Raw genomic sequence first — 16,606 nt, forward strand, 5'->3', positions numbered from 1 at the left:
ATGCTGAGCTGGCAAATGCTCTGGGACCTTGTTGACCTCCAAACCCAACAGAAAAACCGTAATTTTCTTTAGTAGGTACCAGAAGGGCTATTGGCATTAGAAGGAACCTTAATCTGGAATTTCTCAGTCAGTGCTTCTCTTACCTCACCATAGCTTAAAAAAAAAACAAATCAAAATGCTCGAGAAAACAAACGTGACACAAAGATTTGGTGGTTGTCATTATAGGGTTTGGTATTACCCTGAATTACCTAATCTTAAGGCTTTGTTTGCATGTCTTAAGAGGCAGATTCCCAAGCAAAATGGAGCCTTTTGGCTGCCCCAAACTCTAATGCTTGTTATAGAATTTCAGCCACTTTCATCTCAGTATAGGCTGAAAATATACTTCACTTCATGAGGCTCCTTTAACCAGCATTGTAATATTCCTGTAAAGGGTCCTTGATAAAGGTAGTTATTTAATATCCCTAAGGATTACTCAGCTGCTATCAGTGCTGTAGGGGACAGAGACCAAAAATTTCAAGCCTAAATGGCTAAAGTTGGGCCCCCAAATCCAGATTTAAGTGCCTAAATAAATCAACTGGCTTGATTTTTTCCCCCCTCAAAGATGCTGAACATCTGCAGATCCCACTAATTTCAGTGGGATTTGTGCATGCTCATCACTTCTGGAAAAACCAAGCTGCTCATGTTTAGGTGCCTAAATATAGGTTTGGGAATCTAACTTTAGGCATCCAGGTTTGAAAACTTTGGATAAAGTTTAAGGGATCCCTGCCTTAGTTGGCCTCTTAGAAAGGGTGTTCAGTGAAGAGCCTAGGTTGTTTCATAGTTATTTAGTGGTAGTGCCAAGGGACGTCAGTCAAGTTGAGGCCCCTTTGTCACTAGCATAGTACAAAAGTATAGTAACTTACAGCACCTGCTGCAAACAAGCGTACCGTGTAAAAGACCAGATTTAGCCGGTGGAAGAAACAAACAAATGGAGTGTTGGGGAGTGAGGAGAGGAGGATGGGGTAACAAGTATCAATGGTGACGTTCTTTCTTGACTGTGGGGAAGTCTGCAGAGGTTGTATTCATTACTCAGAAGTACTGTAATGCATGCTTTAAAAAGATAGTGTAAATAACTGTTTATCCAGTTGCATGGAATTTCCATTGCTTTCTTCTGTATATAAAATATGGTATGGAAAGTTCTAAAATGTATAATGTTTACACAAGTTAATTGTAGCTCTTAGTCTTTCCCGTCTGTCAGTATCGTATGCATTTAGACATTTGTTCTAAAAGTTGTTTTCTTTGTTGTTAAATTTAGGGTTTTTTACTTTAAACTTTTAAAAATTGATTGCTAAAAGCTCTGGGTATAGAAATGAATTTGAGATTTCAACAAACTGACCAAAACTTGAAATATTGCACTTCAGTGACAAAGCATGTCTTGCAATTACAGTTAGTTAAGTGCTTTGTCACTACACAATGACAGATTATCTAGTTTCAGAGGGGTATCCGTGTTAGTCTGTATCAGCAAAAACAATAAGGAGTCCTTGTGACATCTTAGAGACTAACAAATTTATTTGGGCATAATCTTTTGTGGGCTATAACCCACTTCATCAGATGCACGGGAGTGGAAAATACAGTAGGCAGCTAGAACCCACTTCATCAGATGCATGGGAGTGGAAAATACGGTAGGCAGGTATACTGCCTACTGTATTTTCCTCTCTATCCATCTGATAAAATGGGTTCTAGCCCACAAAAGATTATCTAGTGCCGTTCCATAGCAACCCAGACAAATGGGATTACCTTTCTCCTCCAGAGAATCTAGGCAGGAACCAGAGGTCAGTTTACAGGAGAGAGAAGACTGATTTACATGTTTCTTTAGCAGCTTTCATCCAAAGATCTCAAAGGACTTCACAAACATAAGCTTCACAATATCCATGAGAGAAGTGTTACAAGACTCTCTTTACAGCTGGGTAAAATGAGGCACTCAGATTAAATGATTTGGCCATGGTGTTACAGCGAGTCAGTGGCAGAACAGAGAAAGGAATATAGGAGTTTTGATTGTCAGTTGCTTATTAAGTGCTAGACTGTTCTGTTCCAATTCTTAGCGCCAAGCTGGCATCTGTTCTTGCCATTCTTCTGTCTGTGCAATGTATATGGCTGCATAGAATGGAATGTCCCATTGTTTCTATTCCTAGAAGCCAAATCTTCATCTGTTCAGGTGTCCAATGTGCTCTCTGGACTTTTGTGACAGACACCGTAGTGATTAGTGGCATCCTTTCCCGATAAGTGGTAGCACTCTTCGATGACAGTGGTCAGATTCCAGGTGACTCTGTCCTACGTTCTGTATTCTATGTATGCATTTAAATGGCTGTGGAGCAAAGGACAGAACGTTCAAAAGGTGCCGCCTCTAATACTTGTTTCTCTGATTAGAGAGGAAGGGAGAAGTTTAGTGCTAAGAGACAGGTCTGGTGATAGTGGTGGGTTACCGGGGGTGGGAGGGGAGTGTTTATTGTATGCAGGATGTTGAGGATTGCGGTAGTGAAGCTGATTAGGGATATCCGGTTAGGCAGAGAAGCAATGCATATTAGCCTTCACTGTGAATTTCTGTTGATTTTATGTTGCAACTTTAATCCTGTACCAAATACTTTCTAAATAATATTAATTTCTTATAAGCGAGCTTTTTCTGTGCTTGCTTCTGGATCCAATGATGCATGAGTTAATTTGAAGCCACTGTGTCATTTTCTTCAATAGTACTCTTTGCATCTGCCTATCAAAAGGCTTTATAGTGTGAATGTATTCTCTTCCCCTCCCCCCAACAAAAACCCTACAAAATTACTTGGTAGCAAACTAGATATTTTCTAGTTTTTGGGAGGAACTGGCGAAGCAGAAACGACCCACCACTTGCCCTGTGAACTTCCACCTTTTGGATTGTCTAGAATTATTTTGAATAATCAGAATTGCTCATCACTATGGCTCAATGAGTGAACAATCAAAGGTCATTCACTGACCTTGGCAAAAGTTTCCTAAAATGTTGTACTGTCTTGATATGGTTGCTTTATGTAATACTATGTTTCTGTCTTCAGAAATAAACAGTTATTAGAAGTCACTGGTCATGAGCCAGTTCAGTAATGACTTTTATGTTCTAAATTTCTGTGCTTGTTCTAGTAGAACACTTGTAAGACTAATAATTTAATCAAAATACAGTAGTGTATAAATGTTAGCTCTTAATTATTTAGTAAGATGGAAAGCATTTTTGACTAAATAAATTGACAATCTGGTGTCCAACTGGTTACATTAGGAAGCATCACACAATCTTAATGAATGTACCCTTTTTATGGATGTGATAGTATAGAGTTGGTTAAAGATTTTATGGGATACGTTCCTGAATCCCAAAGAAGACTACAGTATAGACCCATTGACGCGCGGATGTCGGAGTCAAGCCATCACGACCGTGTGTTAACGGACCGTGGGTTAAGAGGGCTGTGCTGAAAAAAGTGTCTGATTCACTTTAAAAAACAAAACAAAAAAAACACTGTTGTTTTCTGCTATTTCTGGCTTGCATTTTTTTTCTTTCTTATGAAGTTTGTCATTCGCCGCAGACAAAACGCGTTTGTGGCTGATTCATCGGCTGATGGGCTTTCTCCAGTAATTGATACCTGTGCTATGCCATGACCCTTTTTAAAATGTCTTATAAACCCCTTGCTGGCTTGGAATGATTCATCCCCCGTTAAATTTCCACATTTTCTCGCTTGGGCTTGACAAATTGGCCCACTTAGTAGCATTCCTTTCAGCCTTTCCTGAGCAAACCACATGCACGTGGCTTTGTCCATTGTGGGTTTTACTGAATAGCGCGCACGTTTTCGCTTAAGCCCTGTGGCAGAATCAATGTTTTGTGCAAAGCCGTTCAGTTTAGATTCGTTTTTTAGCCCTCCTCGGAGAGTAGATGCAGCAACCCCAATAGCTTTGGAAACGCCAGGCTGGGTTTCTCCACTAGTTACTCGATCTGTTGCAGCTAGCTTTTCTCCTACAGGGTAGGGACACTGCCGCTTGCCCTCTGCCAGTATAGTAGGCCTACGGTTAAAATTTTCTAATGGGGTGTGTGTGTGTGTATGTGTGTGTATATATATATATATATATATATTACTATAATACTACTATATATATATATATATCTTTCTAGCTTGACCATGACTAATCGTGTGTGATACGTCTTTACCAATATCAGTAAAGACGTACGACACGTTTCTCCTCTGCACTTCCTGTCGATTTCTGTGTCAGTGAGTTAGTGAGCAAATCTGTAGCGCTGCATAGCAAGTTCCCGTACCCCATGTTAACGAGTCTCGCGTGTTAAATAGGTAGCACTGGGAGGCATGGCGCTACTGCGCGTTAAGCGGATTCGCGTGTAAGCAGGTCTGTACTGTACTAGTAATACTTAGCATTTTTCAGAGTACGTACAAAAATTACAGAGGGATAACGTTTTCTGCCAATTTTTCTTGATCTATATACTTAATGATATGTCGCGCGTGTGTGTGTGTATGTATGTATGTATCATACACAGAATAGAAATTTGTCTTGCATACTTAACCCAGACCAGACGCAGTGAATGACCAAACTAGCAGGTTTATGACAATAGAGCAGTGGTTCTCAAACCGTGGGTCAGGACTCCAGAGTGAGTCACGACCCACTTTGAATGGGGTGGCCAGGGCCAGCATTCAAGTTGCTGGGACCCAGGGCTGAAGCCCTAGCTCCAGCCCCTCCTGGGATGGCAGGGCTCAGGCTGTGGCCCCCATTCCACCCCACCCGGGGCAGCGGGGCTCAGGCTGCAGCCCCCTCTTCCCCACACCCAGGATGATGGGGCTCAGGCTCCGCCCCCTCCGGGGGTCATGCAGTAACTTTATCAGAAGGGGGTCACGGGGCAATGAAGTTTGAAAATCCCTGTAATAGAGAAACCCTGCAAGAGAAACAGATTTGCAATGAGAAATGTATTTTTATGCAGACTGTCTACAAATTTTTGTTGTTGACACCTATTTATTTAAGACCATAGGGGGGAAAAAAGCGCTCTGTTAAAGATTCAAACCTCTGACCTTTCTGATAAGGGCTAGGAGAGTTCCTAATCCATATCTAAATCATCCAATAAGTCGTTCAGCAACACAGTGAAGATGAGACTTGAGGTTCCTGATATTTCGAAGGACTAGTTGGCACTACAAAGGCATTGCTGTTATAGTTGCAACAGCAAAGCTCCCTTGCAGAGACAAAGCTTACTCTTTTTTTGCTGGTGTGAGCTGGTGTACATGGGGGTGGTTACTGGCATAGCTGTGTCAGTTAAGAGCGTGAACTCCTCTCAGCCCCCTTCCCTCCTTCCAACATAGCTGTGCTTCAGAGCTGTCTGTCTGTCTGTATACACATTATACTTACGTGCTTTATATAAATTTTTTTTTAGCTTCTGACATTTTAAACTATTTTTCCGCCTCTACAGGCCACTTTTAAAATAATCAAGTTGTACACCATTGAGCCAGCGCCCCAGCATAGGACACTATGCTAATGGTGAGATGTAACCACAAAGGTCTTAATCACTCATAGTTAAGTGAAAGTTGTCGTGTGGTCTTTGTTTGTGTCCTGACTTAAATTCTCCCTTTTAGTATTGATTTAAAAAATATATATGTATTTTTTTGTTTTCCCTTTGTTAAATAATAGCGCTGCTTGCATGGAATTGCTGCCACACGTCACTTCAAATGTGAAATATATTTTATGTCATAGTGAATGGTCTTTGTGATGGGGGGCTTGGAGGGCCAGGTAGCCTGGTGGTTAGTGCACCTGTTCTCCAGCCGCTTGTCTTATTGTCATGGGGGGCAGTAGCAGTGCCTGGTCCGTGCCTCTAGGCTGGCATTATTGGCCTCCCCACTGTGTCTGGAGTCTTTGTCCTTAAGCATGGTGTGGTAGGAGAACCTGGGCCCTCCCACTCCACCAGGTCAGGGCCCTGTGGAAAGTAACAATGGCAGGATCCTCCCCTTAGCGAGCCTAAATCTGCCACCCTGGGCTACTTTTGCCTATGTGCCCCTTCATTTTGGGGCATGATACTTATAGTCTGAACAGTCAATAACGTCAAAGTCCCAAGTGAACAGGGCTTCTTTGCAAGACCTGCTGCTTCTTGAAGTGGGTGGCGGTTGCTGATGGCATTACCTGCTATGTGTAGTCCCCTCGCAGGCCCAACCTTCTGTCTGGCTTCCTGAAAGAAGGATTCAGCTCTCCTGCAGCCGGGCCATCATCCCTTGCCTGGGCTTCTGAGTTCTGTGGTGACTTAGAATCCTATTTTCAACGTCTCCAACTCAAGGAATGTTTCCAAAATACCTCTGAACAACATACTAATCCACAGAGGCCTCCCTACCAACGTTACAAAAAGAAGGATTCTAGGTGGACTCCTCCTGAAGGTCGAAACAGCAGACTGGACTTGTACATAGAGTGCTTCCGCTGACGTGCACGGGCTGAAATTGTGGAAAAGCAGCATCACTTGCCCCACAACCTCAGCTGTGCAGAACACAATGCCATCCACAGCCTCAGAAACAACTCTGACATCATAATCAACAAGGCTGACAAAGGAGGTGCTGTTGTCATCATGAATAGGTCGGAATATGAGCAAGAGGTTGCTCGGCAGCTCTCCAACACCACTTTCTACAAGCCATTACCCTATGATCCCACTGAGAGTTACCAAAAGCAACTACAGCATTTGCTCAAGAAACTCCCTGAAAAAGCACAAGATCAAATCCGCACAGACACACCCGTGGAACCCCAACCTGGGATATTCTATCTACTACTCAAGATCCATAAACCTGGAAATCCTGGGCGCCCCATCATCTCAGGCATTGGCACCCTGACAGCAGGATTGTCTGGCTATGTAGACTCCCTCCTCAGGCCCTATGCTACCAGCACTCCCAGCTACCTTCGAGACACCACTGACTTCCTGAGGAAACTACAATCCGCTGGTGATCTTCCTGATAACACCATCCTGGCCACTATGGATGTAGAAGCCCTCTACACCAACATTCCACACAAAGATGGACTACAAGCCGTCAAGAACACTATCCCCGATAATGTCACGGCTAACCTGGTGGCTGAACTTTGAGACTTTGTCCTTACCCATAACTATTTTACATTTGGGGACTATGTATACCTTCAGATCAGCGGCACTGCTATGGGTACCCGCATAGCCCCACAGTATGCCAACATTTTTATGGCTGATTTAGAACAACGCTTCCTCAGCTCTTGTCCCCTAACGCCCCTACTCTACTTGCGCTATATTGATGACATCTTCATCATCTGGACCCATGGAAAAGAAGCCCTTGAGGAATTCCACCATGATTTCAACAATTTCCATCCCACCATCAACCTCAGCCCGGTCCAGTCCACACAAGAGATCCACTTCCTGGACAGTGCTAATAAACAATAGTCACATAAACACCACCCTATACTGGAAACCTACTGACCGCTATTCCTACCTACATGCCTCCAGCTTTCACCCTGACCACACCACACGATCCATCGTCTACAGCCAAGCTCTGCGATACAACCGCATTTGCTCCAACCCCTCAGACAGAGACAAACACCTACAAGATTTCTATCAAGCTTTCTTACAACTACAATACCCACCTGCAGAAGTAAAGAAACAGATTGATAGAGCCAGAAGAGTTCCCAGAAGTCACCTACTACAGGACAGGCCTAACAAAGAAAATAACAGAACGCCACTAGCCGTCACCTTCAGCCCCCAACTAAAACCCCTCCAACGCATTATTAAGGATCTACAACCTATCCTGAAGGATGACCCGACACTCTCACAAATCTTGGGAGACAGGCCAGTCCTTGCCTACAGACAGCCCCCCAACCTGAAGCAAATACTCACCAACAACCACATACCACACAACACAACCACTAACCCAGGAACCTATCCTTGCAACAAAGGCCGTTGCCAACTGTGCCCACATATCTATTCAGGGGACACCATCATAGGGCCTAATCACATCAGTCACACTATCAGAGGCTCATTCACCTGCACATCCACCAATGTGATATGTGCCAGCAATGCCCCTCTGCCATGTACATTGGTCAAACTGGACAGTCTCTACATAAAAGAATAAATGGACACAAATCAGATGTCAAGAATTATAACATTCATAAGCCAGTCGGAAACCACTTCAATCTCTCTGGTCACGCAATCACAGACATGAAGGTCGCTATCTTACAACAAAAAAACTTCAAATCCAGACTCTAGCGAGAAACTGCTGAATTGGAATTCATTTGCAAATTGGATACTGTTAATTTAGGGTTAAATAGAGACTGGGAGTGGCTAAGTCATTATGCAAGGTAGCCTATTTCCTCTTGTTTTTTCCTACCTCCCCCCTCCCCGACGTTCTGGTTAAACCTGTATTTATGCTGGAAATGGCCCACCTTGATTATCATACACATTGTAAAGAGAGTGATCACTTTAGATAAGCTATTACCAGCAGGAGAGTGGGGTGGGAGGAGGTATTGTTTCATGGTCTCTGTGTATATAATGTCTTCTGCAGTTTCCACAGTATGCATCCGATGAAGTGAGCTGTAGCTCACGAAAGCTTATGCTCAAATAAATTGGTTAGTCTCTAAGGTGCCACAAGTACTCCTTTTCTTTTTGTGAATACAGACTAACACGGCTGTTACTCTGAAACCTTTTAATCTGCTCTTCCTGCTGGAGTATGCTCAGCTGGCCTGTAGGGATGGGGTTACCTGGGCCCATTATTGCCTTTTAACCCCTTTGGGCCCTGTGCAGGGTCTGTATACCCCAGCACCGTAGTCTTGGACTGTAAAGGCGGATTATGATTTCAGTTGTATCAAGACCTGTTCATATCCTATAAATCCCGTAGAAGTATAGGAATTGTGTAAAAGGTTCAGTTCAGGAAGGTGGTAGGCTTTTTATCCATTTCTAATTTCCTTAAATCCAATAATTTCTCACTAAGGAATGAATGTTTTCTGTAATACTGATACTCTTATAGTGTAAATGACTTTGAAAGCTCAGTCCCTGAGCTAGAACTAGCAGTATTAGGTCGGGTCTTTATATTATTCTCAGTTAATATCTGGAAGTATTTGGAGTACTTATATTTTTCCTTTAGACTTACATAAACATTAATACTTCAAATTTTCCATATCTGATGGTAATGATTGTCTGTGTGACATTATCTGAGTAAAATATGATCATGCAGATCATTGTTGCTACCACCGTTATATAATTGCAACAAATCTCATACAAAGTATGTCAAGTAAGGTGTCAATATAAAAGTTATGATTTGCTGAATATGATTATGCTATTTGTATACATGTTTCATTTTTGTATCTGACGTTATGAATATTAACTTTGTACCTGTATTTCAAATGTTTGCTCATGTGGTAACACCCACAAGGTATTTAGCCTGCACATCTTAAAGGGATTATTCAAGTTAAGTGGCTCATCAAGGAACGCTTAACTCACAGTGGACCATGGGAGACACCTATCTACACTTAATGGACTTCCTTTGAATGTGCTAACTAGGGTATGGATGATGGCTTCTACTATGACTAAGCGAAGCATGCATGGGCATGACATGTTACTTGCCCATGTGACTCCAAACACCATCTTGTTCCCTGTAATTTTCCACAGTGAGAACCATGGGTTTCCCTTCACTTGGCAGAAGCAATAAAAGGCCCTGCAAACATCTGCATTTTGTCTCTTTCCTGCTCAAACCTCTGGACTATGAACTTATACTAATGGGAGCATTCTAACCAAGGGACTGAGGACCTTCCAAGGATTTGGAAGCAACCAGAGACTTGACTTAAGACACACAGCTACAGGGCTAGCTCTCCTCTGTCCCATCTTCTGGTCTTATTGAGTGCTCCCTCTCAGTTGATTAGGCCACTTGCTTTTACCTGTCCGTGGAATCTTGCCATTCTTAGACTTGGCCCTAGCTTAGAGTACCTTGTGCACTAACAGTGATTACTCATAAGAACAGCCATAGTGGGTAAGACCAAAGGTCCGTCTAGCCCAGTATCCTGTCTTCCGATAGTAGCCAATGCCAGGTGCTCCAGAGGGAGTGAACAGGTAATCATCAAGTGATCCATTCCCTGTTGCTCATTCCCAGCTTCTGGAAAATAGAGGCTGGGGACACCCATCCCTGTCCATCCTGGCTAATAGCCATTGATGGACCTATCCTCCAGGAATTTATCTAGTTCTTTTTTGAACCCTGTTATAGTCTTTGGTCTTCACAACATCCTCTGGCAAAGAGTTCCACAGGTTGACTGTGCGTTGTGTGAAGAAATACTTCCTTTTGTTTGTTTAAAACCTTCTGCCTATTTAATTTCATTTGGTGACCCCTGAGATCTTGTGTTATGAGAAAGGGTAAATGACACTTCATTATTCACTTTCTCCACACCAATCATGATTTTATAGAGCTCAATCATATCCCCATTCAGCAGGCCCAACTCAGTTTGGAACCTTTATTAATAAAAATACTTTGTTGCCGTAGCACCTAGGAGCCCCAGTCAAGGACCAGGACCCCATTGTTCTAGGCACTGTACAAACGCAAGACAAAAAGACTGTCCCCAAAGGGTTTATAATCTAAGTATAAGAGGCACCACACATACAGACAGATGGGAGAGTATAAGGAAACAGTGAGACCTTATTGGTCAGCCATTTTTTGTAGGCATCATGGCAAAGGAGAGTTTTAAGGAGGGATTTAAAGGAGGATATGGAGGTAATTTTGCAGATGTGTATAGTGAGCACCTCTCAGGTGTGAGGTGGGAGAAAGCAGGAAGGTTCTTGTTTGAAAACTTAACAAGTGGGTGTTGAAGGCTGGCCTCCTGGACCAATTGGAGCCAGGAATAGACCTCACTACTAAATGCGAGGGATGATCGGTATTATGGGGAAAGGTCATGATGCGCCTGAAAGTGCAGCCAGGCCACTTATGTTGGATGCAGTAGAGAAATGGGAACCATTAGAGCAGTGGTTCTCAACCTGCAGGCCGCTTGCAGCCCGTTCAGCACACAGCTGTGGCCCATGACACATCATACAGGGTGTGTGTGTGTGTGCCACATAACACAAAGAGAGCTGCATGTGCAGCCCACAATGATAAATAGGTTGAGAACCATTGCATTAGGATTCAGAGAGGGGTAACATGGTCGAAGCGATGGGCTAGGAAAATGATCTTTGCTGCACCATTCTGAATCTTTATGAGCGGCACAAGAATGCATTTCTCAATGCCTGGGAAAAAGATGTGGAAGTAATCAAGACCCACAGCGATGAGAATCCTGTGATCAGACTGTCAGGAACTGTGGCCAGTGGTTAATACAGTAACCAGGCAGCTTTCTTAAACCAAACTATTGTTGAATCTTAACAGTAGGAACACAACAAAGCATAAAAGAAAAAGAACTTTAAAACATTATAAGGTCTGTTTGCATGTCTGTTTACCTAGAAGCTTGCTATGCCTCGGCAGAGTGCCCAGGCAGGTCCCTAGTTACTCCAGAGCCCTAGCTGCTCATGAATCACACTGAGAAAGGCATCAACCGAATCCCCGCATCTCCCAGCTTCGTACCTCAGGAATATACCGTCTTGCACTGCTCAAGATGAGCAGTGCAAGTCTCAGTGGAAAGTGGATATACGCCAACCTTTGTAAACCTGAACAGATTTACGAAACATTTCAGGCAAACCCACTGGTAAAGATAAACAGTAAAACAAGTTTATTGACTACAAAAGATAATTTTTAACTGATTAAAAGTGATAGGCAGAAAGTCAGAGTAGTTAACAAAATAAAATATAAGCACGCAGTCTAAACTCTCAACCCTATTAGACTGGGCAACATCTAGATTAAGCAGTTTTTCTCACCCCCCTGAATATTGCAATTCTTAGTACACGGGTTTCACCCTTGAAACGTTGGCCAGTCTCCTCTGTTGGAGTCTTCTCAGTGTCCTTGTTGCTTGCAGCACAGGTGGGGGAGAAAAGGCCAAGCATGGGGCCATTGTGTTCAGTTTTATACCCTTAGTCCATGTGCTTGGAGAACACAAGTCCAGGCATATCTGATGGGCATTGCTGAGGCCCCAGGCAAGGCTGAGCAATTCCCTTGGTTTTGCCTTATGCCAGGTGAGTCATTGAATGGTAACTCCCTTGCTGGACAATGGGAGTTGATGGTGGTTTGACGCCTGCCCGGGCGTTGGTTACTTTCCTTGCTGTTGTCTCTGCGGAGCTAATACCTGGTCGATTCCCCAACTTACAGCATGTTTTACTGACAGCCGTACAACACAATCTCATAACTTCATATGTACTAATGATATACATGTTTAGATAGAACAGTGACTTCCAGCAGATCATTACATTTCCCCTGATACCTTACATGGCATGCTTTATATGCAAGATCACAATCATATTTAAATGATGAATAGGGGGGTTACAGGGTGCTCCCCCCGAAGTACAGAGTTTAAAGCTTTCTCTCATGCATGCATACACAAAACACCCAGTTGGACATTCTAAGTGTACATGTATTTGAACTTAAACACTTCCTAGGTTGTTAAGAGTTCAAGACAATCGCATGTCATTTAAAAAGTGACTATGACCTTGATATTACAATGTAATATAAATGCAAATATACAATTGTGGTCTTTGTTACCTATTGGAATATATTAATTTTAGAAGGTTAAATTCAATTAATAGAGAGCTCACTGAATTCCACACTTTGACATATTCACACTTAAATTTTTTTTTTTCAGATGGACAATCTCTTTACTAATAGTATCAGACACAGTTTTGGTAGGTCACATCCAAACTAATATTGGCTTTAACCAACATACTGAGCTACACAGTTTCCTGCAGGTGGTGATGTCAGTGATGATCATTTGCTTACTGCTTTGTCTGACTAGGATTCTGAAATCTTTTCTTAAGGTGGATATACTTATTTGAAATGGCTTCTGGACCAACTTTCCTTCAATTCATAAGGACTCTTCCTTTCTATTTGCAGTTGGGTAACATTCCTGTGATGACTACAGCAATTGCTTACATGGAAAAGCAATACATCGGACCCTCGCTAGAATGTGCGTCTATATGGTGCGAATTCGTATATAACGCGGTCGTGGCCATGGATCCCAAATTTAATTACTTTTTAATTAGAATTAATTTTAAAGCAGTCCCCGCATGGATCCCAAATCACACGTTCTAGCGAGGGTCCGGTATATTTGGACAATGTTGTTTTGCACCTGGGAATGGGGAGAAAAGCCTGCACCTTGTGATCAAGCACGTCTTTGTAGAATAGATCACTAATAGTCTGAAGCCCACATTTGGGGTACCACTGGTTTATCAAATGCTGATTTCTGCTCAGATATTGGGATGGAGTGGGTATTCAATTGATAACCAAGAATAGAAAAACTCACTACGTGTTTTCGTTGCTGTTATTTTGGAATATAAACTAACAATGATGGTTTAAAAAAGCAAAAACAAGCCTAATTTTTTTCTTATCCCTTTCAATGTATGTTTAAAACTAGGTAATGGTCTTGGATTAAATAAACTAATCCTAAATTTAAAAAGGATCATTTAAGATTTTTATGATTTCATCAGATATTTTAAAGGTTATATGAATTTGAGGGATGATAGTTTCCATAAAATAACATATTTTTGGAACTAAATCAATTCAAGCAAAAGGCATCTATTCTTTTATAAATGTGCCAAGGCTATATAGCATATGAGATGTTTGACTTATGGAATCTCCCATGTCAGCACAGAAGAATGTACTTCTACATTATAAGATGGTAACAATTTGGCAGAACTGGGAAGCACCATGAAATTGTATACAGAGGATTTGAAGTTACTTTTCAAGGTCACGGGCCTGTGTATTTTTCCTTAGTAAAAATCAAAACAAGCTGATGGATTAAAAGAGACTTGCAAAGAAGGGGGTGGAAAATTGAGTTTATGGCCTTTTTTGTTGTCTTATTATGTAGAACTAAGTGGGAGGGCAAAAAGAGGAGAGTGTGTGTGAGAGAGAGAGTTTTTAAAAATGCTTTTTTCTGTTAGTTTATTTCACCCATATTCTTCACATAGACTGGTGGTGTTGCCAAAGCCAATAAAGTTGAAAGCTGAGCAACTGAGAGGAAGAGATTTCTAGCCAAACTGTTCTAGAATGTTGTTTTTGAACACCTATTTAACTTCACTGAATAATTAAATGTTGGCTAAAGGAAGCCTTTGTTAAACATTCAACACCTTTGTCCTTCAATTAAGGTGTTGCAGCTTACAACAAACATCCCTGAGACCTTCCAGAGCTTCTCTAGCAAAACCAGACTTGAAATTTCTAAGGTAAAAAACAAGCAAGAAATTTAAAAATCAAAACAAGAATTGTTCAGGCCACCTTTCGTATCTTCAAAAACAAAGACGAGAACAAATACTTCACCACCCTGCGCCCCGCCCCCCTTTTTAAAGCATCTTTTGCAGGGCAGCATATTAGAATGATTGGGTAGTTTATCTTGGGTTGAACACAATAGATCACTTATTAATCTGTTCTTTTATATCTGGCTATTTTATATCTGGGGTGTTTGTGTAATATATATGGAGTATAAAAATGTTTTGTTTATATTGTACATCGTGCGCATTGTATTCAGACTTTTCCAAAATTCATAAATTACCATAGTTGTGATTGATTTGGATCTTGGTCTTTGCACCAGAGTGTGCTATCTCGAGTTTGGCAAAGGAGGAAATGGTATTCTGTGTTTTTAAAAAGAATAAGTAGCGTGAGTGGGGGGTTGGTAGGAATGGTTAGCAGGGATGGTTAGCTGTTAGTTTGATGGTATGTGCTAGAACCCTAATCCTGATTGGTCTCTGGGTGCTATCATAATATAAATGTTTATTAATAAACATTGTCCCACTTTAATATGTTCCATCTCTTTAACCAGCCAGGATATATCCTGGGTGATATCTGTTAATGAAATTGATTTTAGTATAAATGACAGGAGGCTAGATAAACACACACTTTTTTCTATTTAAATAGGTTCTCCTATCTCCCCCACCCCCCCCCCACAAAAAAAAAAGAAAAAAAGCGGTTACTGGCATGTTGTCTGCTTATATCCATATGGCTTTATTGGTTGCTGCACACATTTTAATAGCGCAACAGTTATTATCCCTTAGAAGTACTGTTCATGGTATGTATTGACCAAAGTGATGGCTCAATAAAATATCTTATAAATGAGCTGTTCTGCATGTTGTCTGTGCACACTTATGACAATACCCAACACCTGTGTTGTTGACACAGAATAAAGATCTGAATGTAATTTAAAGGTGTCATTGTGGTGTTTAGAATCCATCAAATACCTGCATGGTATCCATTTTATAATTGGGTCCAAGCTGCAGATATATTGTTGCCTTGCTGTGGGTTGATCCTTCTGGTATCCTGTTAAGCATCCATGGTTCCTCAGGAATGAGTTGGAAGTGGATGGTAGTAAAGTAGAAAATCATCAGACTGGTAGGTGTTTAAAACACAAAGCAGGAGTTAGTCATCATAACATGATACAAACAGTTAGAAGTAATTAAGCGGAATGTTCTTCTTTGTTACAAATTGTCCTCTGATACCATGGTGATAAGCATGTTAAAATTTCCTAGATGGATTTTTTTTTTTCTTTTTTAAAGCAAGCAACTTTTAGTGCTCAGGAAAGGTACCATTTGTAATAGCTTTGCAGTTGAAAGTACTTTATCCACAGATTGTATGGTATGTGACAACACAGTGATCTTTGCAGTATCCGCATGCAAGGGAGAAGTTGCAGGCACAAGCCCGGGTAGCTTAGAATTTCATTTACTCCTTCTTCCCCAACAGGTGTGTAATGCATGCATAATGTTTATTTTATTATGGCTCCGATGTTGAAAGATTTGTATTTTAAGAAATTAAGCACAACTGTTATTTCTGAGTTGTACATCTCACGAAGCGTGAGTGTATAACATATATTGTTAAATATATATAGTGGTTTTGATGGGAACTGCTCGTCTCATTCAACTGTAAATTCTGTATTTTTCTCATGTATATAATTACTGTACTTTTAGAGACTAATTCAGGAACATATAATGAAAATGAATCCAGAGAAAAAAATGTAATTTTAAAGGCTTCTTTGAAAAGCATTTTCACGCATTTTGTACTTTAAAGCCAAATAATAGTCTTGACAATGTTAACCTTTTTTTATTTCTCTTTGACTGGTAGATAGAAAATGCTATTTCTTCAGTTGATTTGTCACTGCCTTAATATGGTTCTCATAAAAATGTTCAGTTATTTTTTTTTTAGCTTTTATAAAAGCTTTAATAAAGGTGTATATCTAGGTGCCTTTGAAATAAGTTACTAAAACAAACAACAACAGATACTTTTAACACTATATCATGTGTGATATAAATATATATTAAGTTATTTTAGTTTTATTCTAAAGCAACGTACCATGCTACATATACTTTCTGTATTGCTGTATTTTATAGTGACTCTGTCTTTTTCTTTTTCCTAGCATCAGATAATAGCCAGCGATTTCGAGAAACCTGTTTTGCATTTGCATTGACACCGCAACAAGTGCAGCAAATCAGCAGTTCAATGTAAGTGCATTTCTAGAAATCCTTCAGGGTAGTATTTCT

At 41.1% G+C, this 16,606-nt stretch overlaps 1 protein-coding gene and 1 long non-coding RNA gene across 3 annotated transcripts in view; both read left to right on the plus strand.

Moving 5' to 3' along the window:
• Nucleotides 1–16,606, plus strand: part of PIAS1 (protein inhibitor of activated STAT 1) — a 96,632-nt gene that overhangs the window by 55,248 nt on the left and 24,778 nt on the right. For both annotated transcript variants that reach the window (XM_073304443.2, XM_073304444.2), the window contains one exon: nt 16,483–16,567. In XM_073304443.2, the coding sequence (XP_073160544.1) occupies nt 16,483–16,567 (85 nt within the window). The remainder of the gene's footprint in view (nt 1–16,482; nt 16,568–16,606) is intronic.
• On the plus strand, nt 4,161–14,306 carry LOC140895128 (uncharacterized). The gene is made up of 3 exons (XR_012154111.2): nt 4,161–5,520; nt 12,733–12,772; nt 14,231–14,306. It is a non-coding gene; the product is annotated as an uncharacterized LOC140895128 (long non-coding RNA).

Source organism: Lepidochelys kempii, chromosome 10 (genome assembly GCF_965140285.1).
Source record: "Lepidochelys kempii isolate rLepKem1 chromosome 10, rLepKem1.hap1, whole genome shotgun sequence".
NCBI classification, from domain to species: domain Eukaryota; kingdom Metazoa; phylum Chordata; order Testudines; family Cheloniidae; genus Lepidochelys; species Lepidochelys kempii.